The sequence below is a fragment of the Typopeltis vanoorti genome, chromosome 5, assembly GCF_054136105.1.
Source record: "Typopeltis vanoorti isolate ZY-2024b chromosome 5, IOZ_Tvanoo_1.0, whole genome shotgun sequence".
Taxonomy (NCBI): Eukaryota; Metazoa; Arthropoda; class Arachnida; order Uropygi; family Thelyphonidae; genus Typopeltis; species Typopeltis vanoorti.
Genome location: NC_143553.1, coordinates 95,445,553 through 95,473,207, shown reverse-complemented (window position 1 = coordinate 95,473,207; position 27,655 = coordinate 95,445,553). Strand labels below are relative to the sequence as shown.

General features: G+C 36.9%; 1 protein-coding gene across 1 annotated transcript in view; it reads left to right on the top strand.

The window, feature by feature from the left end:
• Oscillin (glucosamine-6-phosphate isomerase Oscillin) overlaps window positions 1-27,655 on the top strand; it is a 120,002-nt gene that overhangs the window by 60,615 nt on the left and 31,732 nt on the right. The window contains exon 4 of the mRNA XM_090392624.1: window positions 15,692-15,874. Within this exon, the coding sequence (XP_090248750.1) occupies window positions 15,692-15,874 (183 nt within the window). The remainder of the gene's footprint in view (window positions 1-15,691; window positions 15,875-27,655) is intronic.

The following is a 27,655-nucleotide window of genomic DNA, read 5'->3' as shown; positions in this document are numbered from 1 at the left end:
TTATGTTACTGGCATCAGAAGATTTATGTAATGGTGATTTTCTTTTTCAGCAAGATTCAGCATCTTGTCACACTTCCAAGACTACTATTAGATGGCCCAAAGAAAGGCAAATCAATGTAATTACTTGACTGGCAAACTCACTATATTTAAACTCCATTGAGAATTTGTGGGGAATTATGAAGAAACATCTTCAAGAAGCGCCAAGAGACCAAAATGAACTTGCTTCTAGTCTACAGACTATATGGGCATGTTTTGATAAAAAAAAAATAAGTCTGTGAACTGCTAGTAAATAATATGTCCAACCATTTATGAATGATCATAAAAGCTAAGGGGGGGGGATGCAACAAAGTACTAATTATTATGTTGTTTCCCTTTGACTGTAATTTTTGTGCATTTATTTTTGCATTATTCTAATATTTTGAACCACATATTTTGCGAATGTTTTCAAATAACAGTTTTCTTATAATTTATAGTACATTTTTATGTGTTTGCATAGTTACATGAACTACAAAGTACATAATTTATTTGATCAGGCTTCCCAAACTGTGGGCCGTGGCCCCCTTGGGGGCCATTAGTATTGTTGAGGGAGCCATGAAATAATGAAGACAAATAATTTTTTTTTTTTAAGACTAAGTAGATATTTTTTTATCTTAAAAGAAACGTATTTAATTTTTGTTATTTTTTATATTTTAATGAAAAAAATCACGCATTGGTGTTGATTCACAAATTTTGCTTACTGCATGTTTTGGCACTTAAAGAATATTAGTAAATATATGCTTTTTCATTTCATAAGTTTCATTTCAAAGGTATTAATAAGAAGCACAAAAAAAAGCTTACAAATGCAAAATCTTGCACTCATTGAAATGCCCAAGATTTTCGCGCTTTAAATTAATATTTCATTATTAGTGTACACAGGTGTGGGCGATGCGCTGGAAAGAAATACACTTAGGATGCTTTGTATTAATATATATCTGTATTAAGATTTTTTTTTTTTTTTCGACGGGGGGTGTGAAATATTTTAATTTTTCCAAATGGACCTTTACATCCATAAATTTGGGAAGCACTGATTTAGATGATGCTAATTCATATTCAGTAATAATTATTTTCTATGCAATAAATTAGAATTACAAATCATTCAACACATTTTCTTTGATTATTCTAATTAATTAATGATAGTATTGTATCATCATCATCTAAAGACAAGGCTAATGTCCTAGCTTCATTCTTCTCTTCTGACTTTTCCAAGACAAATTATCTTCTTTGCTAGTATCACATGCTTCTTGTAACCTTCCACCAGAAAAAGAGAAGAATCATGAAAAACCTGGATATCAAAAAGGCATCTGATCCTGATGGAATCCTGCATATTGTGCTCAAGAACTAACACCTGTTCTTTATATACACTAAACTATATTCAGCTGGCATCCACACTACAGCATGGAAGCAAGTCTGCATACAGCCAGTTACTTTTAAAAAAAAAAAGTGATAAATGTCACCATCAAACATGGATTTCACTGATCTATATCTGCAGGAGATCACTTAGCTCACATCACTCACCTTGGGACTTATGCCATGGAAAGGCTCAGAGAAACCTGTGCTGTTGCACTTGATATCTCCAAGTCATTTGATAGGGTCTGGCATTGAGACCTTCTCAACATATTACCATCAAAAGAAATCAGATTGCTAGTTTTCTCTCAGATCGATCACTTTGTGGAAGGTGTTCTCTCTCTCTCTCTCTTCAGATTTTCCTATTAAGGCAGGTGTCCCTCAGAGCACTGTCAATTTCACCCATCCTCTTCCTGATTTATATAAACAACCTACTCTCATTAACTTCAAACCCTATTCATAGCTGATGATAGCACTCTACACTTATCATTCTTAAGTGATATCTTAAGTCTTATATGGTAAGCTTTGCAGTGCTCAAAAATCTCAAGTTTGTAAAATAAGTACCCCAAACTAATTTCTTCAATATTTTAGATGCTTTCAGAACACAGTTTTTGCTTGTTTACTTGCAAGAAAATACCTCAGATCTTCTCCACTTACTTTTGGTAATAATCAGCTCAACGGTTAAGATTTCTCTCTCTCTCTTCTTCAACTGATTCTTACTCCAAACCTCATCATCATCATCATCATCAAATTCCTGCCATGTACCCTCAATGGGTGTACAGGATATGACAGTACTACATGAAAAAATTACATCATTACTAACTTCCTATCTACAATTTTCCTCCAAATCAGTCTGTTACTTGTCAAGACTCCAACATTATCAGATCTTATATTTCTATCGTTTAAGGCACTTTGTACCGTATCAATCCACCTATATCTTGGTCTTCCTCTGGGTCGTTTTCCTGCCAACCTGGCAGAGAACACTTGTTTTGCTAATCTTTCCTCTCCCATTCTATTTAAATGACCATACCACCTGAGATTAGCTCAGCTAACACATTCCTGGATGCTGACAATGTCAAGTTCTTTCCTAATATCCTCATTTTTAATATGATATTGCCATTGATGCCATCTGTTCACGCCTCTAATCTTTCTCAGGACTCTCATATCTGCGGTCTCTAATCTTTGGTCAAGTGTTTTACTTCTGACCCAGCTCTCAGATCCATAAGTTAAAACTGGTTTGAACACTGTCTTGTATACAGCTAATTTAGTCTTCCGACTACTTTCTCTCTTACTCCATATGAATTTATTCAATTGACTTCCCACCATACCAGCTTTGCTGATTCTGTTGTCTATTTCTATATTTAATTTACCATCTTCAGTAAAAATCGTGCCTAAGTAGCTGAAATGTTTTACTTGTTCCACAGGTTCTCCATTCACAACACAGTTGACATTATCAATGATTCTGCCTATTTTCATTGTCTTTGTCTTTTTATTGCTTACCTTCATACCATATCTATTACAACAGCTATTCAATTTAGTCAGAGAATCTTGCAGACTTGTACCTGATTTATTTAGAAGTATAACATCATCCGCATAAAGCAAAGAGCTGACATTAACATCTCCAATTTTGATATCAGGTTTAATACCACATTCCTTCATAATGTGATCCATATAGATAATGAATAACAGAGGGGATAATGTACATCCTTGTCTCACACCAGATTTAACATTAAACCATCTTCCTGTACTTCCTTCAATTCTAACTGCTGACTTACAACTCAAATAAAGACTAAATATTGCTTGATATAATGCCCCATTGACACCATATAACTGCAGCGTATTGAATAGCTTCTCTCTTGGCACCTTGTCATATGCCTTTTCCAAATCGACAAAACTTAAATACAGATCTTTGTTATATTCCCAGGCTTTCTTGACTATTTGTCGTAAAGTGAAGATCTGATCCTGACAGCCTCTATTTGGCCTGAATCCAGCTTGTTCTTCACCAAGCTTTTCTTCCACAATTCTTCTCAACCGTTTCTCAAGTATACTTGCATAGATCTTGCCAGGAACACTCAGTAGGGAAATACCTCTGTAATTCTCACATTCAGTTTTATTTCCCTTTTTATATATGGGTACTATGAGAGCTCTACTCCAATCATCGGGAATTTGTCCCTCTGTCCAGGCTTTCTGAACTATGCAGTGCAGCCACTGTAAGACTTTTATACCACCATACTTCAGCATTTCTGGTCAAATATCATCTACTCCTGCTGCCTTTCCACATTTCAAGCATTTGATGGCTTTTTCTACTTCAAGTATGGATATGTATTCCTGACTGCATGCCTGGTCAGTGTTTTTTATCACTGTGCTGTCATCACTGCTTGTTTCATTTAGCAGTTTTTCAAAGTAATTACTCCATACTTCAAGGATATCTTTTCTCCTGTTTTCATGTCACCTTTATCATCTCTAACTCCTTTTACAGCACTCTTTCTTCCATTCCTAAGCTTCTTCAACAACCTCCAAACCTTTCTTGGCATAATAACCATCATTTCTATAGCATCCTTAGCTTCCAAAAAACTTGGCATCTTTTTTCACTCAGAATAATTTTTCTCTTCTGACCAGTTACTTATTCTGCATAAATGCCAAATCTAGTTAACCATGAAATACTGGCTTGGTGTCGCACTGATTAAATCGTCGGCTTGTCGAGAGCTCCTGAAAAGATTAGTAGTATTTTGTGTTAACATTGGCAATTTTACTAGAAATTTAAGTAGTATTGTTTGCTTTTTGTTTCTTGGTGTGCCTGTGCAATTTTTGTGTGTTTTCTGTTATTTTAATTATTATTTTTAAGATAAGATAGCGTACATATGGCACTCTTAAAAAAATAAAAAATGGCAGCCAGATCACCGTGTTTGTTTAAGAGTTTTGATGTAAACAAATTTATGCAATGTGCTGTCTGTGAGATGTATGCTTTGCAAAGAGCGGTGGGAGTCTGGTTAGATGGTGATAGTAGAGTTAATATCTGCAGAAAGTGTAAGGAGAACGAGGATCTCAAGCGTGTTTCGGGTGGCGAGAGTGATATCGTTAACGATAGTCAGAATGTAGAAAATGGCGGTGTGATAGAGAATTGCGTGGTAGTGCCAGATAGTTGTGAGAGCATCGTTGAAAGTGTAAATGACGGTAGAAATACAGAACGAATGGATGATTTGATTGATAATGAAAATGGTGAGATAAATGCGAGTACTGAAATTGTGCATTTGAATGGTGCGATACACAGAGCAAAAAGGCAACTGGAACGTATGGAAAAATGTGTGCTGAACGTACTGACTAATAACCGACGAAAGTCTGTGACGGCAAATAATAGAATGTTTGTAAACGTCAGTAAAATGAAGGAGCAAGTGCTGTATGGGGATTTGCTATTAAGAGGTGTGATAGTTGAGAGTTGACGAAGTCGTACCAGCCGGGTGCGAACATAAAGGACGTCAGCGAATCTATTCAAGTGCAAAAACAGAGGGTGAGAGAGATAATAATCGTGGCAAGAACAAATGATTTGAAAGAGGACAAAATGGAAATGATATAGGATGTGAGGAAATTACTTGAGATAGCAAAAGAGAAGAGTGAGAGAGTTAGGATGGTGAGTATTTTACCACGGTATGACAGTGAAGTGTTTAGAAGGAAGGCCATAATTGCCAATGACTTTATGCTTGGGTTATGCATGGAGAGTGGTGTGGAATTTGTGGATGTGTGGAATGAGTTATGGGTGAAAGGACTTATATAAGATGGATGGGTTACATTTGAATGGAGTTGGTGTATGGAGGCTTAAAAAGTGTTGATGAATGATGTGGAAGTGGATGTACAGACTCAGGGAAACTAGATTTATTAAGAGGGAGGGGGAGTAGATATGCAGACTTTAGGGAGGCAGTTGAATGTATGAATGAGTATATTATGCCCGAGTGAGTACAAAGAACAACAAATCAGAATGGGATAGTTAGTATAAGGCATCAAAGTAGGAATGGGACAAATGGGCTTCTGCAATTCATGTACACTAATGCCAGGAGTATTAGGAACAAGAAGGAAGAGTTTTTGGCCTTGGTTGGCACTTCCAGGCCACAGGTTGTTGGTATTAGTGAAACATGGCTGACAGAAGATGATAAAACTAGTGGGATTGAATGCGACGGGTATAGCGTGTTCAGGAGTGACAGGGTGAATAAAAAGGGGGGAAGGAGTGTATTGATGATAGCTGATGAGTTGCAGCCCAGGAGTATAGAAGTTGAACTGCAGGATAGAGAAAAGAGCACATTTGAGGCTGTTTGGTGCGAGATAGAATCTAGCAGAACAAAATATACAATTAGATGCTGCTATAGACCAGGTGATGGAATAGATGGTGGGGATAGTATGCATAAGCAAATAGAAGAAATGAGTGGAAGGAGGGTAATTATTATGGGTGATTTCAATTATGGTAACATTGACTGGAAAGAGGAGAGGGCACATGGGAGGAAGGAATTGGATTTTATGCAGTTATTAAGGGACAACTATCTGCGGCAGCATGTAGTGGAAAATACCAGGGGGCAGAGAGTGCTTGACCTAGTAATTGCAACTGAGAATGTTGCTGTAATAACGAACATGACCATGTTGCCACCGATTGGTGAGAGTGACCATAAGGTCATGACTTGGGAGGTGGCTAAAGGAGTGGAATTTACAATTAAGACATGGTACATGTGGAATTACCGGGCTGGTAAGTATGACAAGCTTAGGTGTGTGCTTGGCTCAGTGCCATGGCATGTAAAACTGCAAGGGCTGGATGTTGATAGTGCATGGGAGATGGTTAAGAAGGTTTGCAAGAGGCAATGGTTGACTGTATACCAAGAGTCCGAATAATAAATCAAGTAGGGGTTAAAATGGATGAATAACAATATTAAGCTTGAGCTGCAAAAAAAGAAACAATTGTGGAGGGAATTTAAGGAGAAGGGTGACCAGCAGGCGCAGGAACAGTATAAAGCTCAGGCCAGGATGGTAACAAGGGTGGTAAGAAAAGCAAAAGTGGATTACGAAAGAAAATTGGCCATGCAGGCTAAAGAGAATCCCAAACAGTTTTTTCAATATGTTGCAAGTAAAAGGAAAAATGTTCATGGTAGAATGATCTTAAAAAATGCTGAGGGTAGGGAGGTAACTGAATCAGTCGATATAGTGGAATTACTGAGCGAGCACTTTGCAAGAGTATATCATCCAGGTGGTGACTTTGCAGGAATGGAAGAACCTACAGCTTATACTGGAATTGTGATGAATGAAGTAGAGGTAACTAGTCTATTACTGAACCTCAATGTCAATACATCTGTGGGATTGGATGGCATACCAGCTCATGTCATAAGTGAAGCGGCTAAAGAATTGTCAGTGCCCTTGACCATTTTGTTTAATTTGAGCCTCGAGTCTGGGTCAGTCCCAAGGGGGTGGATAGAGGGGAAAATAGTTCCACTGCATAAAGGTGGTTCCAAGGCTGCTGTTGAAAATTACCAGCCAATCAGCATAACAGGAATCATTATCAAGGTCTTGGAGAAAATAGTCAAGAGGAAAATACAAGATTGGATAGAAGAAAATGGGATACTGTATCGGGGACAGAATGGTTTTGTGAAGGGTAGGTCATGCCTCAGTAACTTGCTCACGTATTATAACACAGTGACGGCTGAACTGGATAAGGGTAATGGGTTTACAGTGATACTGCTGGACCTGGCTAAGGCCTTTGACAGGATACCACATGGAATTCTAATCAGTAAATTGCAGCATATGGGGATGGATATAGGGTTGGTGAGATGGATAGGAGGGTGGTTGACGGAGAGATATCAGAGAGTGGTTTATTCAGGAGTAGAGTCCATAAGACGGCCTGTGACTAGTGGTGTGCCACAAGGATCTGTTCTTGGTCCACTGCTGTTTAATTTGTTCATTAATGATATAGGAAAGGATCATCTGAGAGGAACAGTTCATTGTTTGTGGATGATGCAAAGTTGGGTAGGCCAATAGTGAATGCAGATGACGTCAAAATTTTGCAAGATGATTTGGATAGATTGGAGGTCTGGGCTAAGGAAAATGGATTTCAATTTAATGTGGCAAAATGTAAGGTTATACATTTTGGGGTGAAAAGATTAGCAGCAGTTTACTACATTGGTGGAACTGTACTCCAGGAAATTGATGAGGCACAAGATTTAGGAGTGTTGGTGGATAAGGAGTTGAAGTTTAGGGGGGCACATTGCAAAAGTGGCCAAATCAGCTCATCAAATCACTTGGTTGTGAAGAATACATTGACAAGCAGAGTCAAGCAGGTTATTGTTCCTCTGTATCGAGCCTTGATAAGACCCCATCTCAACTACTGTGCCCAGATTTGGTCACCTAGGTTTCTTCTTGATGGGGAGGAGGTGGAGAGGATCCAGAGGCGACTGACCAAGATGATAGCAGGTCTGTGGAATGAACCTTATGAGAACAGGTTGAGGATTTGTGGGTTGCAAAAATTGGTTGATAGGCGGAGGAGGGGGAGAGATGATTGAGACATTCAAATTACTGAAGAGTTTCTATAAAATTAATTCAGTAGATATTTTTGAGAACAGGGCTGGTTGTGGGAGGACTAGGGGACATCCATGGAAACTGGGCAAAAGTGTGGTTAGTAAAAGTGTTAGAGCTGAGTTCTTTACTTTTAGAGTGGTGAATGAGTGGAATGCGCTCTGAGCGTCTGTGGTGTAATCTGTGAAAGTGAATGAGTTTAAGGCGAGATATGATAGATACTGTATGAATGTCGAATAGTTGTGATGAATATGATTTGGGGCCTCCCTCGATGAGTCTAATGACTCCCTGGAGTTGCCCGTAATAATAATACTGCTCTCACATTTGCGGTGATACACCTGTGACCCTCCTAAAAATTCTCATGCTGTTCAGAAAAGGGCAGTTCAGTTGAGTTGATTAATGACACCTCTTACAGAATCTCTTCAGCAACTGTCTCATAGATCAGTTTCAGTACTGTGTCTCTTCTACAGATATTTCCATAGCTACTGTTCATCAGAACTAGCATCTACTGTCTCCCATTTCTGCCAGATCTACAGGAACTCAAGCAACAGCTGCTTAACACCCCTTTTCAGTCAAATCTGCTACTCCTTTTCATTCCATCAACCTCAGTTCTGTGAAACACCCAATGAAGGGAGAATTTCCAAAGAACTGCAGCGTTTAAGAAGAATATCAACAGATTACTCCGGACCTGTGCCCACATACAGCATTTATTTTCTACAAACCCTGCAACCTCCTATGTGTGTGAGTAATATTAAAATAAATAAAGAAATAAAAATATTAAGCTGTTGAAAATTAAACATTAATTCTGGATTTTAATTTTTTTTAATTACATACACTTAGTGTTCTTTCCTTTGTGTTCCATTATTGTTTGTAGTTTTACTTCTTTCACATTATCATTTTGTGTGCTTTATGTATTATTACTGCCAGTTGTTTATATTCCTCATCAGTGTGCAATTTTCTATCATTTTTATTTACTTGCAATTTTCTTTGTTCTGTCTCCAGTGATTTCTTTTTCTCACAATTTCTTTTGTTCTATTTCTAGTGATTGTACCCACTCCCATACTCACTTTAGTGAATACAGAGTGGCAAACCCCAGGTACCTGGGGTTTGCCTTACTTCATATAATATACATCTGTTATATTATCTATAGACTGGTTCCTCCCCCTACCCTCTTTCTTTCTTTCTTTCCTTCTTTTCCCTTCCCCCAATGCTATTAAAGTATTCAAGGGCTAGGGGGGGGGGTGAATCTTTCCTATTTTGCTATTTCATTTTGTCTTATGCAGTGGGGAGTCTACCTCACTTAGTAGACAGAAGTCTCAATTCATTTGGCCAAAGTGGAATGAATCAGGGAACAAAACTTCCAAGATATGTGGAAGTCTGTGCAATTAGCCTAGTGACTATGCACTTCACAACGATATGCCTGGGAAAGGAGTGTGCTGGGTTCAATTCCCATCACCGACATAAAGAACTTAAGGATCTTTGTCAGTAATAGCCAAGTTAGCCTGTCTTGGGCATGAACAGCAGTTTTTTTCTCCCCAGTTTATATGGGATTTTTCCTCCTGGCCGTGTGAACACACACAGCAGCCATAGAATATACCAGGAGACATAGGGCTAGTCACCTTATCCCTCGGAATGGGTACGACTTGGAAGGGCTTAAGATAGCTCTGTAACAGGCCAGTATGCCTAACACATAGAAGGAAGAAGAAGAAGAAAATATGTGGAAAGGGCCTTTGCAACCCTACCATTTTTTTTCTTACAGTGACTTCACTCCGAATGCTAATATGGTTTTGCCTTATAATACATCTCATGCTATTATAAGATTTACATCTGATTATTCTGCATTGATTATTGTGCAGAATAATCAGAGCCACGTTCGGGGCTTAGGCCCTGAACGTGGAATACAGAAGGCATAGGATTAATCTTAGATGAGAATTTTACATAGGCACATGGAATGTTCCAGGTCTACAGATGGGTACTCTTGATATTTTCTGTAAAAAGACAGAGAGGTATAAAATTGACATCATGGGAATTACAGAGACCAGATGGAATGAAGAAGGTCACTTCAAATGTCAGGGTGGTAAGCTAGCTGTTTAGTCAGGAGGTGACTCAAAGCATCATAGTGGGGAGGGGGTTCAATAACTTAGCCTTCCTGCATTTCTCTTTTTCGAGACACCGTACTTTGTGTTTTATTAGGAGATGTTTCATTTGGGTTTTTTAAGAGATGCAGAGATTTTTCAATCCTCCCGAAGTTCTTAATAATTAAAGGATATATTCAATCTAAACGAGCCAAAAGTATCTACAACAAAACTTCTTTGGTGCTAATTCAAGAAAGGATACAACACATCAGGTATGAACTAAATATTATTGACCTTAATTGCCAGAACCATTTTGACGATATTTCAAACAGTATAAACTACACCACCTGGAACAGTATAGACCAATGTTACAATTTAGCTGTGAGAAAACTTTCCAGTTAAGCAAGGGGAACCAAATTAAAAAATTTGAAGAACTGTATAAGAAAAAATGCCATTCTTATAACAACCTCCCAGATGACAAAGTGATCTTCAACATGTCGAATCACAGCCTTACCAAACAAGAATCCGACATCCTAAAGAAAGGTTTCAACTTCTCTTTCACCCCTAATTTCATTCCAAAAATGGACTTCATTTGTGGAATTGAAAAAGGCCTCCGTCCTCTCCCAGAAGCTGCAGCTAACAATATTAGATTCCAGACCACGATTATCCTTGCAACAGCAAAACAACCCAAACAGAACACCACTCCGTACAATAGGAAGGCCATTCATAACTTACATAACAACAAAGAGATAATCATTACTAAAGCTGACAAGGGGGGAACTCCACAGTCATTCTAAACTCAAAAGACTATTTCACTAAGATAAACAATCTCCAACGGACAGTTCTACGTATAAAATACTAAAGAAAAATCCTATCATGACAAACCACCACGAAACAAACCTGCTGATCAGAAATATAACTGGTTGGCCTGAGGAATTAAAAAGAAAACTCAAATTCGCACATCCCGTAACGCCTCACCTTTATGGTGTACCCAAAGTGCATAAGGAGGTGTTCCACTGCGTCTGGTTGTAGATGGCAGATCCTCCCCTGCATACCTATTGGCTAAACATCTTGCCAACTTACTAAAAGGAAAAATTAGACAAACAAAATCCTATATTAAGAACTCTCAATAATTTGTAGAGAAACTGAAGTACATCAAGACATCACAAATGGACATAATGGCCAGCCTGGATGTAGTATCTTTATTTACGAATATTCCAGTGGAGGAGGTCGTTAACACTATTAAAGACCTCTTCCCTACAGACATTACATAGTTGTTCAGTCACTGCTTTAAATCAAATTTCTTAGTAAACAACACAGTTTACCAACAATTAGAAGGCCTAGCAATGGGTAGCCCACTGTCACCACCTTGTGCAGGCCTATTCATGGAAAAGTTGGAAAATGAAATTTTTGCCAAAATTACACCTAAACCATTGATATGGTGGAGATACGTTGATATTTTCATCATTTGGAATGAAAACATAGAAAAACCTACAGGTGTTTTTAGAGACACAACAAGATTAAATTTACTCTAAAAGTTGAAAAAAACAGACAACTCCCCTTCCTAGACATACTGGTGAAAAGGCAGGAGGATAATTTTAAGCTGTCCATATACAGAAAACCTACAGATACGGGACATAATTTACATTATTCTTCCAACCATCATCGATCACAAAAACATAGCATCATTCACATGTTACAGAACAGAGCCAAAAAGTTTATTTCTGAAGAAGAAGAGGTACAGACAGAACTTTCTCAAATTGCTATAACACTATCGCAGAATGGTTTTCCTACAAATATCAACAAGTTCCTTTATAAAGACAACCTCCAACAACAAGAAACAGTCACCCAGTACGCTTCGACAGTAGTCATCCCTTATGTAGATTCAGTCTCCTCAAGATTAGCGAGAATGTTAAAATCTCATAATATCAGAGTGGTATTTAAGCCTACCACTACCATCAGACAAGTATTAAGATCTCCTAAAGACAGTGTACCATTTTTCAAATATCCAGGTGTTTATAGAATTCCATGTACATGCAGCCTTTCATATATTGGGCAAACTTCAAGAAGCCTGGAAATCAGACAGAAGGAGCATGTTGGGGATGTCAAGCACAACAGGACAGTCTCCTCAGGCTTAGCACATCACTTTGCAACTTCCAACCATGCAATTGACTGGGAAAATAGCTCTGTGCCGTATTTGGATGATGATTAATGTTACAGAATTTTCAAGGAAGCGGCAGTGGTATTAAGAATGGGTAACAACCTCAACAGAAATCAGGGTGCCATACTGAGAGATATATATGGAAAAACTTAATCAATTCACTCAGTTTAACGGAACTACAATACCCGAAAAATCATGTAACATGTGTGCCTACAACACATATCCATGATACTGACTGAAGCTTCTCAACACATGCATGCATTGTCAAGCATAGTTTCAAACAAGTGCCTAACAGTTAGCAACGTTTCTGTATTCTCTCATATTTTTTTTGTGTACCGTTCAGCCTTGACAAAGCTAGACGGTCGCTAGCGAAACTAGTTGGCAGGATTATATTAATAAAGTACCAATGGTCTCATAACCACAAAAAGTCTCATTTTTAAATATTTTATGACCAAATATGTATAATTTAAGGAGAGACTTACTTTACATCTTAGGGAATGTTAATGCAAAAGTGAAACAGTATGAGGCCTGAAAGTTGCATGTTTGGTCTGGGTGAACATGACACCCCTGCTGAAAGACTGTTGGAATTTTCCCACACTAACAGATTAGTTATTACCAATACCTGCTTCTAGAAATGTCCATGACAGACCTATACTTGGACATCTAATGTTGATAGGTCAAGGCACCAGACTGATTTCATCCTGGCTCTCCAATGGTGGAACACAAGCATCTCTGATCTGCATACTTGTCCTGAAGTAGACTGTGGTACAGACCATCAGCTAGTAAGAGCCAAAGTAAGACTGACTCTGAAACCTTCCGAGTCAGGCACATCCCACTAGACTGGATGTCAGAGTAATTCCTAGTGGGTTCACAGAAGAAACATCAACTCAGTTGGATGATTTTTTTGGAGACTAGTGATGAAAACACACCAGAAATGCTTCGGGAAGGAGTTGGGGTTATGATACGGAATACAGCTAAGAAGCATCTCAACCCAATAACATCAGGAGACCTGTGGATATCAGATTTAATGTAGGATCTAATTGAAAGAAGGTATTTGGAGAAACAAAGAGACATGGGGACTGAATAATAAAAGAGATTACATAGAGAAATCAGAAGAGCCATCAGGCAGGACAAGGAAAAGTTTTATACATGTGAAAAGATAGAGTTGCAGATGAGGAGGTGCAATTATTAAAAGATGTTTCTTTTAGTTCATGACCTAAAGCACAAGTTTAAGCCTAAATTGAATGTCATCAAAGACAGGAATGTTCCAGCACTAACAGAAGAACCGGAAATCAAAAAAAAGAAGGAAAGAATACTGTGAGGAACTGTACGATACAGGATAAAGAACATTTGGAAGAACCCTCTCACCAGGAAAATTTCAATTTAGAACTAATTCCACTTAGGCATGAGGTTGAAAAAGCAGTTAAAAGCTTAATAGCAATTTGCCCTGGGTTCAGATGGAATCCAAGCAGAGTTAAGACTGCAGGGGATGGAGGGATAAAAGTATTTCACAGATTGATTATAAGAATATGGGAGAGAGGATCATGACCTAGAGACTGTAAGAAGTTGGTTTACATTCCACTACATATGAAGGATTGCAAGAACTATTAGTTTAATATCTCATGCAAGTAAGATGTTATTAAAGATCATTCTAAATTGAATTGAAGCCAAACTTGAGGCAGATATGCCTGAGGAACAAGCAGATTTTTGGAAAGGTATGGGTACCAGAGATGAGATCCTTTGCCTTAAACAGATCATAGAGAAGTACAAAGAATTTAGACTCCCTGTGATAATGTGTTTCATAGACTATGCTAAAGCTGTTGACTGTGCTCAGCAAGAACTGTGGGAAGTAATAAAAAGAATAAGTTTTCCTAAACATACTATTAGGCTGATGCTAACTTGTACTGGGAGCAAAAAGTCGTAATAAGAACTGAGTTTTAGATTAACTGATTGACTTCACGTTGGAAAGGGAGTTAGGCAAGGATGTTTGCTTTCTTCTCACTTGTTTAGTATCTATGATGAGGACATCATGCATGCAGCATTGGATGAGCTCAAGACAGGAAATTAGGATAGTTGGAAGTTTATCAGTAATCTAAGTTGATGATATAGTACTCCTCTGTAATTACAAGGAAGAACTAGGACATTTTTGACAAAGTTAATGAGATTAGTAAGAACAGAGGACTTCAGCTCAATCCCAGCAAGACAAAGATTATGGTTCTCAAGGGAAATACAGACAGGCAAGCTCCTGAGAAACAAGTGTACCTTAATGGAGAAAGAATTGAGTAAGTCAACCAGTTCAAGTACCTGGGATCTATTATTAATGTGAAGAATTGCTGTTCAGAAGTAGATTAGGAATGTCTAAAACAACAGTCAGAGACTTGTTTAAAATCTGGAATGATGGATGAGATAGATTTCAGTTATGAGGGAGTGGCATAGAAAAGAAAAGCCATTGATAATTTTATCTGTATGTGAATCAACAATGGCTGTTACTATTTATGATGAGATGTTATTTTGAATAGTTTAGTCAATAAAATGGAATTCTGGCAGTGTGTGTGTGTGTAATTTTCATTCACCCTGCCTGATGGGGAAAAAGAAACAAAATCAACAATGACTGCATTGCAACATGCCTACAATCCATTAAACATATGCTTAGTAGAGCCTTAAATAACCCTGCAATACAGTGCATGGTTTTTTATTGTTATTATTTCAGTTGTTTTTGTGAGAGCTATCTTGATATCCATGACAGATTTCTGTTATTCAAAGAAAATGATCGAGTGTAGGTTTCAAAAAATCTGCGATCATCAAAAATTTAGTGTATTTATGACAGACGTATTGAGTCATTTCTGACTTAGGTTCTCTAGACATATTCATTTTGTTTTGTCTAAAAACTTTTGTCACCACAAATGGTCCATTTAAAATAGTTGAATGAATTTGCTTTCAAGATCCTAAATACTAAATCTTATTCAACCGTTTTCATCATTTTGCCAATGTTTTTACCCAAAAATTAACTATTGAAACCAAAATTAAATCGCACAGGCTTTTGTGTGTGTACATCCTGGATCCCAAATTTTATTTATTTTCATCCATCCAGATTATAATTATATAATTTCAACATGTTTTCCTATTTTGCACCTACAAATGGTCCAGTTGAAATAACCCAACAGATTTTTTGAAGGATTTTAAATTTCAGTAATATCTGTCCTGCCAGAGTCCTGGAATAGCTTGCATAATGACATCAAAACAAATCTATATGCTTTTTGTGAAGTGCATAGTTCAGGCATTCATGACAAAATTATCATAGATTTTTGTTGTTGTTATTATTATAAAGTAAAAATTTTAATTGACAGCTAATTCTCATTTATTCATCTTACATGAAAGTTTCACTCTTATTAATGAAAATTCTCTTACAAAGTATTGATCTACTAAAAAGATTTCATTTGGAAGTTTATACATTATTTATTTCAATCATCTGTTATCCAATTTTCTTAATATAACCTGCATTATGAAATAAAATGTTTTTGTTTCCTAGGTCTTCCAAGAGATCATCCAGAAAGCTATCATTCTTTCATGTGGAATAACTTCTTCAAGCATATTGATATACTACCTGAAAATGCTCATATTTTGGATGGTAATGCTAAAGACTTACAAGCCGAATGTGATGAATACGAAAACAAAATTGAAGAAGCTGGTGGTATTGAACTATTTGTTGGAGGTAGTTCATTCTTTCTATACCATGTTTTGCTAGTTGGTATACTTTGACTGATAAGAATTTTCATTAATAATAAAACACACTCGCTTGAATTGTCTATCAAATTGTATTATTACCCATGTAAACTCTACTCTTATAAAACATTCTGTTTTTATATTACCCTGCTTTGTCTTTGTTTTTACCTATAATTTGGGAATGGATGACTGCCTTAACTATCGGCTGCCGCCATCTATCTATTTCTACTATATCTCATTTCCCATACTTTATAGTCTAACAAATTATTTGTTTTATAACTGCACCAGTTAGATTATATATTGAGTGTGAGATTATAAGATCTTAAATCAAAGACAAAGCAGATATCATTTATTTTCCCCACTTATATATATATATATATATATATATATATATATATATATATATCCTTACTTTAAATTAGTCATGACTTAATTATAAATCCCATAAACTTCTATCTTATGCAGGTTTGAATTTTTTAGGATAGTGCATTGACAAAATCAGTCCAATTTGTTGTTCACAAACCATTTAATTAAGTCATAAGGAAATATTTACAGAATGATTCACATGTGTATAACAGTATCATTACAGTTCTCTTACTAATCTCAATTCTTTCTAATCTAACCTTAGTTCTAAGCTAATTCACAATCTAGCATAATATTAATTGAATATAAGGCATACCTTGTTTAAGCCTAATTCAACATTAATATACATTCCCATAAACATAAACACTTGACATACATTCTTGTTCAGTACTATAACTACTTGCAATTCTTGTTCAATACACTGTCTTTCATATTAACCTTTTGTTCACACATAAGTCTTCTTGTCTTTCTTTCCGTCTGCCGACTTGTTCCTGATTTTTCTGCTAAATTTCTTCTTTGTCTGAGCCGTCTTTATTCCTTGCCTTATAGGACCCTTAACTTGGCAGTGATGTACAACTCTTTCATTTCAAGACGAAATAGTTGTAGATCACTGCCAACTCTTTCGTTTCAAGACGATCGACACAATGCTTCTCATGTGGCGATGGATCCAGGCAGAAGACTCAGAATCCATGATGCTTCTCTTTATATTTCTAACAGCAAACCTAGTGTGACGGTGGACCCAGGTAAGAGAAGGTTTGAAAACCCTAACGACAGTGACAGTAATGACGTTGGACCAAAGTAAGAGAAGGCTTAGAAAACCTCAAGATAGATTTCCTCCTCGACGACCTGCCTTATATATCCTCGGACTTCTCTTGTGTGCATGTGCACATCTCTTGAAAAATGGTCACGTATTGCCCTTCAGACATGCTTCAGACATTGATAACATTGCACACAATAAAGCTACATTGGTTGCCGAACAGAAAAAATATAATTTAATAAGGAAATTCAATTTACTTTAGAAAGAAAAAGATAAACAACAAAAGCATCTAGATCACTCTAAAGTAGTGATTAACCTATCTTCACAAGTCCTGTCAAAAGCAGAAAACAATCTTCTAATGAAAGGCTTCAATTAACGCTGCAGCACATTCCGAAAGTAGATATCATTGCACAAATTGAAAAAGGAATCTGCAATTTGCCTAGCGACACAGCAGACCTCATCCGCATACAAAGTTCTGCATTACTATTAAAATGCAATACCATGCAAGAACTTATCAAAACCAGAATCTGCAGCACTTAAAAAATTAAGACTTGACAACAACATCGTGATAATTAAAGCAGATACAGGGAATGCCTCTGTCGTCATGAATTACGAAGATTACACAAGAAAGATGAACACCCTCTTAGAGGATTCTACCATCTATTATTACCAGAGATACCACATGGCGAGCAGCACATAATAAAACTAATGACTTAATCAAGAAGATACCTAACTGGCCTGAAAACTAAAAAGAACTCTATCATCTAAACACCCATTAGTCCCAAGAATTTATGGAGCGCCAAAAATATTATCAACACCTGACCTCCATGGTCAGAGACTCATCGTGGGACGTACTCACTATTGCATACAATGCTCATCCAACCGCGTCTTAGACTGATTCAATGTGTCCACATCCACAACACACCCAGGCAATGCATTCCACTCACCAACCACCCTCCATGCAAAGAACCTGCTTCTCACTCCTTTGCTCACGCCTTCCTTATAGAGTTTCCAGCAATGGCCTCTTGTTCTACTCCCCCTCTCCAATTCTATGAAAAAATCTCTTCCATGTCTACCTGATAACAACCCCTTAACCAGTTTATATGTCTCAATCATATCCTCCCATCTTCCTCCTATTCATGAGGCTCTGCAACTTGCATTCTCTCAATCTCTCCTCGTACTCCACATTCCAAAGACCACTGACTACCTTTGTGAATCTTCTCTGTAAATTCAATTTATTCAAATATAATTTGAAGCCACAGCCTTATCACTGCCTTTATGCAGTGGAACAATTTTATGCTCCTTTCACTCCCTTGGAACCTGTGCTGTTGCAAAACTCTTGTTAAACAGGCATGCCAATGTTACTGCCAGTACTCTGGAACATTCTCTTAAGATGCGTGGTGATATTTCATCAAATCCTATTGCCTTATTAACATCAAGGTTATTTATTTCCTCAAATACCTCCTGCTCACTCACAATTAAGCTATCCTCTCCCATGTCCTCTACACTTAAGTTCCTCATGATTCCACCCTGATCAGGATGAAACACACTTATAAATTGATCACTGAATACCTCAACGATGTCTTCTGCAGCAGTTACCATTCTACCACTTTCATCCCTTAACTTCATCTTTCCATGATTGTTCTTTCTTCTACTTGCCACATATCTAAAAAAACTTTTCTAGGGTTTTTCTTAGCCTGATTTGCCAATTTCTGCTCATACTCTACTTTTGTTTTCCTTACTAACTGAGTCACTTTCCTAGTTTGTTCTTTTTATATTCTTCATGTGACTGATTACCATTATTCATCTTGTTCTTCCTCCAAAGGACTTTCTTTTTCCAGATTTCATGCTTAAGCTCTACATTCATCCATTTTACCAACCTTATTCAACCTTTTGGCCTCTGGGATACATTCGGACATTGACGCTGTTATGTATTTCTTTGTAAGTTCCCATGCAGCATTTATTTCCTTACCGCTCAATTCCTCGTTCCATGTTATAGCTCATAAAAAATACATAAAATAGATACTTCGCTAAGACCGATTGTAGATGGAAGAGATTCTATGACATCAAATCCGGCAAAATATTTGATAAACATGTTAACACCACATATAAGAAAAACAGATTTATTCATAAAAAACAGTTTACATTTTGAGAAGATCAAGAATGTCAATATAGAACCTTCAGACGTTTTAGCAAGCTTGGATATAGTAAGCCTCTTCACTAATGTACTGAGAAATGATACAGTGACTCTTTTTGAAAATCTTTTTCCACCAGATGTTGTAGATCTATACAAACACTGCATGAATAATATGTTTTTCACATTCCAGGACAAATTTTGGGAACAAAAGGAATGCCTAGCAATGCCCCCCCCTCTCTTCATGGAAAACTTTGAAACTAACGCTCTTAATAACTATCAAAAGAAACCCAAGAGATGGCTAAGGTATGTGGATGACATTTTTGTCCTTTGCCTCTGGAACAGCAGATGAATTAATTGTTTTTAAAGAATATCTTAACAGAATACACTCAAATATAAAATTCACTTTGGAAATAGAAGAAAATAAAAAATTACCTTTCCTGGATAGCCTCATAGAAAAAAATGAAGAAGAAAAAAGTTTAACCTTTTCCATTTACAGAAAATTGACAACTACAGGAAGATTTCTTAATGCAGCCTCACACCATCACCCTTCACAAAAAATAGGTATAATAAAAACCTTGAGAGACAGAGCATATAAGATATCCAGCACGGAAAAAAAGCAAAATGAAGAATTACATTACTTAACACAGAGCCTCACACTTAATGGATTTGAGCCAAAAACAATCAAGAAAATCCTGAACACAGTTCCCACAACCAATGTAGAAAAACAAGATTTCAAGAACGCAATCTCACTACCATACATCAAAAATGTCACAGACAGGTTAGCGACATTGCTCCACAAGTAAAACTTAAAAGTAGCTTTTCTCCCTTTAGAAAAAATATCAAGATACCTACATCCACCAAAACCTTCACACCATCCCATAAAAAAAACCGGGAGTCTATCAAATCTATTGTTCATGTGGTATTTGTTACTTAGGCCAGATGGGAAGGTGAGGAGAAATCCGTATGGCAGAACATTAGAAAGACGTAGAAAAAAGAAGAGAACACAAATCAGGCTTAGCTTTCCACACAACTTCCATTGGCCATAAAGTACCTTGGGAAAAAACGATCATGTCATATATTGATAAAAACTATTTCACAAGGAAATTCAAGGAAGCGGGAAAAAATGCTTAGAATTCCTAAACAGTGCAACAAAAACCATGGTTTGATATTACACGAAGTGTGGTCGGCATTCATAAAAAATCTAACTTCGTCTGATCTTGGACATAACATACGCAAAGCCCAGAATGTGACAACAAATAACAATGTTCCAACAAACATTCAGTAACGAATGTTTCAATTTTTTCAATGCTACAATTCAGAAACATCTAATGGACTAGGAATTTAATCTTTGTTGTGTTTAACTTTTTATACCTCAGTGCCCCTGATGATGTAAGCCATACGACTTACAAAACTTGTTGGGTTTTCCTGTCCTTATGTATCCTGTTCATTTTTAATAAACATGTGGTCTCAATACCGAAGTCTATCTCTCAAAGGTGCCTACTCTTTTCAGGGAGCCAGCACAAACAATTAAGTCGACTACAGGGGGGGGGATTGGCAAAATTGAAGATAGGTACCATCAAGATAAGAAATATCAATAGAAGTGGATGTGGCAGAAGAATTAGAAAAGTATCATGTTGACATAATAGTGTTACCAAAACTAGAATAGGTGAGATATTGCCAAGTAATAATTATAAAATGGTTACATTCAGACACTAGTGATCAGAGAAGGGAAAGAGTAGTTGTAGTATTAAACACTAAACATGAACATAAGCGTCTTACATAGTAGGCAATCTGGAATACTGCATAGAAATGGCAGCATTCTTATTATTTGAGATTCACAGTGACATTAAGCATTAATTTATCATATTACAACTATGAGTTTCAGTTGTGTTAGATTATGATGGAAAATCCTTAATCCTTTTTAAACATTTTGGCTACATGACTTTTCTTCCTGTTCTGTCTTAGACTTTGTGGTGTTATAGTCTTTTCTATACATACACTTAATAAAATAGTGCAATCTCTTAACCTCTGTGGTCTTCTTGACAGGCTTTTATGTGGTTTCCATGCTCTTATATTCTGATCCAAGTGTCATTCTATAGTCTAGCATTGTTTACCTACTGCCATTTCATCTTAGCCACTCTTAGCAAGAATATTCAATGTAGATGAAAATCTACATTGAATATTTTCGTTCTAATATATCCTTGGTTAGTTTTTGTAGTGTAATGTTTAGCATAATTTTCTACATTCTGTATTCTGTTTTTGCACTTCATCCATTGGACTTTTAGTAATTTGGGTGAAAAGCAGAATGTCAATGAAAGTCAATGACTGTCAATGAAAGATGGCTATAGCAAGTTTTTTTTACTTGGTTAGAAATTAAATTATGCTTTAATTTCTAACCATGGTGGGATTTCGACACGAAATCCCACCATGGAAGAGGAGGTGTTGCATGCGATGGACAATAATCCAGAGACAAGCACATGTGCTGTTGCCTCTGCTATAGGAGTATCTTGATCCAGTGTATTGCGCGTTTTGCACTCTGAGTCCTTACATCCATTTCATCTGCAACAGGTCCAGTTACTGATGGCCGAAGATTATCCTCGACATGTGGAATTTGCACAGTGGTTTCTGCAGAAACGTGCCGTAGACCCGGATTTTCCAACTGGTGTTTTGTTCACGGATGAAACTTCATTTACCCTCGAATGGGGTCTTCAATCACAATGCTCATGTGTGGGCCCATGAGAACCCACACACTGTGCGATCACATGCTGCACAACAATGCTTCGCCATTAATGTATGGGCAGGTATCATTGCTGACTGTTTAGTCGGCCCATACCTGTTACCACCTCGACTGGACTCCCAGAAGTATCGCACCTTTCTGGAAGAAGTTCTGTCAGATTTACTGAACAATGTTCCATTGACTGTGCATCGGCAGATGTGGTTCCAACACGATGGGGCTCCAGCCCATTTTGGCATTTTGTGTGTCAGTATTTGGACAGGTCCTTTGGGGCTTGATGGATTGGGCGTGGTGGACCCGTTGCATGGGGACATTGATTTCTTTCTGTGGGGAAAGCCATGGTGTACGAAATGTCTGTTGTCTCTGACATGGACCTCGTGTCAAGAATCGCCATTGCCTCTGCTAATATCCGGGAAACTCCAGGTATTTTTGAAAATGTACGGCAATTAATGTGTCGTCGGTGTCATGCATGCATCACTGCTAATGGTCGTAACTTTCAGCACCTAATGTGAAACCATATTATGTATCCAACTACTATTGAACTGTTCAGTTACTCCTAATTAAGTTTTTTGCACTACTTACTGCCTTGTGTTATTTCTGTATCTTTGTGTCCCTGTTAGTATCGTTCGTTTCTGGTCATGCTTTCCTATGTGAGTATGGTTGATTTTGATGTTCTCTACCTCCTCCTCAAAGTTTGTACGTGGAATTTTGAACCACCCTGCATATGTCGCTTCCACATCTGGCAGTCACATTTTCACAAAGCTTATATGGCTTGCTAACTGCAACTTTTTTTTTAGTAGAATTTTATTTGTAAAATTATCATTTGTGAACTGTCTTAATGATAATGAAAATCTCAAATATAATTCAAACTAATTTCAGTTATACTCGTGTACATCTTTATTTCCTTTAGAAAATTTGCCTTACATAAATTGTGTGATTTCTGTACCCAATAGCTGCATTATGTATGTATTTTCTGGAACTGAAAATTTGGAAGAAAATGTTAGGATAAATGTATTTTGTTATATGCTATGTTTATTGCTATTATAAATCTGTTTTGCTTACGTGCATGTGGCATAGTGTCCATTGGTGGAGGGGACAGGTTTTTTATTATGAGTCCTTCCATTTATCTGTAATTGAACTAATTGTTACTAAATATAGTACTAGTACACAGATGTAAATATCTCTGTATTTAGTAAAACAAGAAAATTACTTGTTTTTCTTTCTTTTGCAGAATAGTGTATGAGGATGGAACACTTTTCATGATATAGGATCATTTTTATTCCAGTTTTTGGAAAGAACTGATGTAGTAACCATTCCTCTATTCCTGAATAAAAATTAATACTTCTATGTATTATAAACGGCTTATTTACAACAAAATACTAGCATATGCGAGATATCTATGACTGATAAGACAGAAGAGCTGCTGATAAAAAAAAAAAATAAATAAATAACAATATTAAAAAAAATGTAGAATTCACAAAAGGGTGAATAATTCTGATAATGATTGGAAATTATGTGTATATATCTGTTACTATGTAAAAAGTTACTATGTCAATGTCTTTCTAAACTTCTACGAGAAAAATACATAGATCTACTTCTCATTCAAGAATCACATATCGAAACTGAAGATCAAGTTAAATATAGAGCAATAATCCCTGGCTACGACATTCTCGGGATTACTACAGCAACATAAAATATGTCCGAAATGGTATTGAGAATGCTGTGCTGATATCTTCTTCGAGTGATGACGAAATCCATAAGATCGCTGTTAAAATAGCAGACATTACGATTGTGAATGTATATAAACCACCTGCAACTGTTTGGCCAAATGATGTTCTACAGACATACTCCCACTCAACGGTGTACTCTGGGGACTTCAACAGTCATCATACTTCTTGGAAATACGATCGGAATGATCAAAACGGGGAAATATTAGCTGAACGGGCAGATCAACACCGTGTTCACTTGGTTTTTGATGCCAAAGAAAAAGGCACCTTTAAATCAAGAGCCTGGAATAAGGAATATTATAACCCAGATTTGACATTAGTCTCCACTGATAGAGAAAATCACCCTCTACAGACTTTCAGACATATTCTTGAGGTTTTTCCAAATAGCCAGCACCATCCCATCTTTATGGAATTAGGAGCCCAAATTCCAGTGATAACATCATTTCCTAGACCAAGATGGAATTTCCAAAAAGCCGACTGGGAAAAACTTCACTGCGGATCTAGACGCACACCTTAGAATTCCCCCAACTTACAAAAACACTACATGGTTCACTGGAGTAGTTATAGCGGTGGCAAAAATACATTCTTCGAGGCTACCGAAAAGAATACGTGCCTGGATGGACCAATGAAAGCGAATCCCTGTATCGGGAATTCCTTGAAAGTAAGGATCCTGAGATAGGAGAAGAACTGCTCCATAGTCTTAATGCTGCTCTTAGGGAAAAGTGGATTCAAATAACTGAAAACATAGATTTCAAACACTAGTAGAAAAGCTTGGTTCAAGCCCTCTGTACCAAAGAAATCTCCTCTTGTCAATCCGAATCAGATAGCTGCTCATATTGTTTCGCTTTCTAGAGCTCCGATAGATAAAGAACATTCTAAAGAGGTAAAACGCAAACTAAAGGCTATGAAGTCTGTAACTCAAAAGAATCAATAATTCTCTTTGCCTTTTTCCTGTGAGGAAATATCCTCGGCTCTTCAAAATATCAAAATGGGGAAGGCTCCTGGATTTGACAATGTTCATAATGAATTCCTGACGCACTGTGGACCTTATGCAAGATTGTGGCTGGCTAAGTTCTTTAATGATATACTTGAAAGAGGCTACATTCCTAAAGAATTTAAAAGGACAAAAATCATTGCTGTGTTAAAACCAGGTAAGCAAGCAGACAGAACTGAAAGCTATTGCCCCATAGTCCTTTTAAGTGCAACCTACAAATTGTTGGAGAGACTAATATTGAACAGGATCAGTGATAAAATTTTGGAACGTGTTCCAATAGAACAAGCAGGGTTCAGAAGAGATCGCAGCTGCACAGATCAAGTTTTCAGCTTAACAACCTACATTGAAGCAGGATTTCAAAGATGCTTGAATACTACTGCAGTCTTTATTGACTTAACAGTGGCTTACGATACTGTTTGGAGGAAGGGACTCATATATAAATTTCTTAAAGTTATCCCATGTAAAATATTGGGTCATCTCCTAAACAACTTATTGTGTGATCGATATTTCAGGGTAGTCACTGGAGGAAGCATCAGTAAAAAGAGTGCTTAAGAATGGATTACCTCAGGGCTCAGTGCTCACACCACTGCTTTTCAGCCTTTACATTGCAGATTCCTGAAACAGCCAGCAGGAAGTTTGCTTTTGCAGATGATCTAGCTTTGGCGATCAACGACAAGTCTATCAAAAGAACTGAAGAAATATTGACAAATGATCTGTCGGCTTTATGGCAGTTCTATAAAAAATGGAGATTAACACCAAATTCTGGTAAAACCGAATATTCTTGCTTTCATCTGAATAATAGTCTTTTAAATCAAAAACTAGAGATATATGCTGATGGAACATTAATTTCGTTTAATCCGACACCTAAATATCTGGGAATAACTCTGGATAGAACTCTGACATATAAACAGCATATGATTAATATCGCTGCTAAAGTTTGCACCAGAAAAGTTTGGCAGTTCAGAAGCTTTGTGGTACTATATGGGGCTCAAGTGCCACAACTCTGTGGTGCACTGCAACGGGTCTAGTTTACAGTGCAGCAGAGTATGGTGCTCCTGCCTGGCTCAATAGTTACCATGTCAATAAACTAGATACTCAACTTAACTCCACTCTGTGTGTAATAACAGGTTGCATTAGGAGTACACCCTTACAATGGCTCTCCACTTTGAGCCATATTGCTCCTCTGGAACTGCGATGACAGGAAGCCTTGCTTCGTGAATATAAAAGAATTTTAAATAACCAAAATATCCCAATACATGAATTTATTCCAGATGCTTTATCTAATAGACTAAAATCCAGAAGATCTACCATAAAAACCGCCCATAATCTTCTTAGCCAGAATGACAGTATGGTGAGTAGGTGGGATGTACTGTGGTCCAAGCAGTATCACCTGAAGTTCGCAATCACATAAACATCTTCCAAAAACTATCTGGATTTGACTTGCCAAGGAATGTGTCGACGACGGCTAATAGGATTCGTACAGGCCATGGTGTATGTGGAGACTTACTTTCAAAGTGGGGTAAGATACCAAATCCCCACTGTCCCTGTGGAGCCGAGACCCAAACCATTTACCATATAATATAGGAATGCGAGCTGACAGCATATCCAGGTGACTTTAAGGATATCTTTGACCTATCCCCAGAGGCGATCAACTGGATCAAAAACCTAAATGCTAAAATATGACTAATCTTCTGCCTCACGCTTGTCATAAATTTCATATTTGTATTTGCCTGAATATAGACTTTTTTTTCTTTTTTATTTTTTTATTTATTTTTTTAATCATATATGTGTATCTTATCTATACTCATGTGTATTATATCTTATTGTCTTTTAACCATGTGTACAAGCCATACGATAAATAAATAATAAATATGTAAAAAGTGTATCTAGATCATCAGTGAACAAAAGACAATTTTTAGAAACCAACTGAAACCTAAATAAAAGAGAGATAAATACACATCAAGCACAAATTTCATAAGATAATGGCTGAGCCATCAACCCACATGTATTCCTGCCACACCTAAATGAATCACTTGATCAACATTATTAGTTCATTGGATTAGTCCTTCATTATAGTTATTTACTAAGCTACCAATTGTATACAGTGGCTGTTTATTAGTTAGCACTTCATAGTTTGCAAATAAATCTCTTTCCCTCCTCAAAAGTTTCTATTATGCCATCATGCATGCACATATGATGCATGTCGAGAGTTTACAGAATCATATGTTATTCACTTTACTCAACTTATAGAGTAGACATATAATGGCACAAATATTAATTATTAATAATTTGTTTGCTATAACAAAAGTATTTCTATTTGCAGCTGTTCTTTCTCTTCCTTATATTTCCCATTCTCACATAGCTCATTAATGATGGTTCACACATTTATGCCTTTTTAGTAATTAAAATATACCAACCAAGTATAGCATTCTACTTAATGTTGTTTTCCAATATATCCTAAAACAAACATTCCCCCTCCCCATATACACACTTTACACAGATTTTGGTTACACCTGAATTATGACAGACATGTGGTGTCTGTCATAGTTCTGCCAATATGCAAGCATGAAACTGTCATGGGGTCATGGGGTCATGGTGTTTTCTCTTGCCAACCAGATGGTTGGAATGATAGCGAGAAGAGTCTGATTGCCATGACACGAACGTGTTAATTGTTTTTGTATTTCTCATCGCACAAGCTGTCTTACTTGCTATCCTGTTGTATGCTTTTTTCTTCTTTTCCATTACAGCATCTTTAACATTCTGATCTACCATGCGGTTCTGATTTTTCTCTCTTACAGACAACTTCACCACTTGATTCTTGTTTTCAAACTTTCATATTTTCTTGAATAATATTTGTATATTTGTGTCTGCAGTTCACCTCTGAAAGCTTTTCCATTTTGATTCCTTTTAAATCTTTGTAGATCCAGTCAAGCTTTAGCAATAGCATTAATATCTCTATCTCGCACATCTCATATTCTTTCCTGAAGTTATGGCTTAACAACCCATTTCTAAATCATATGACTCTTTCCTGTCTTCACACATTCACTAAGATTATTTT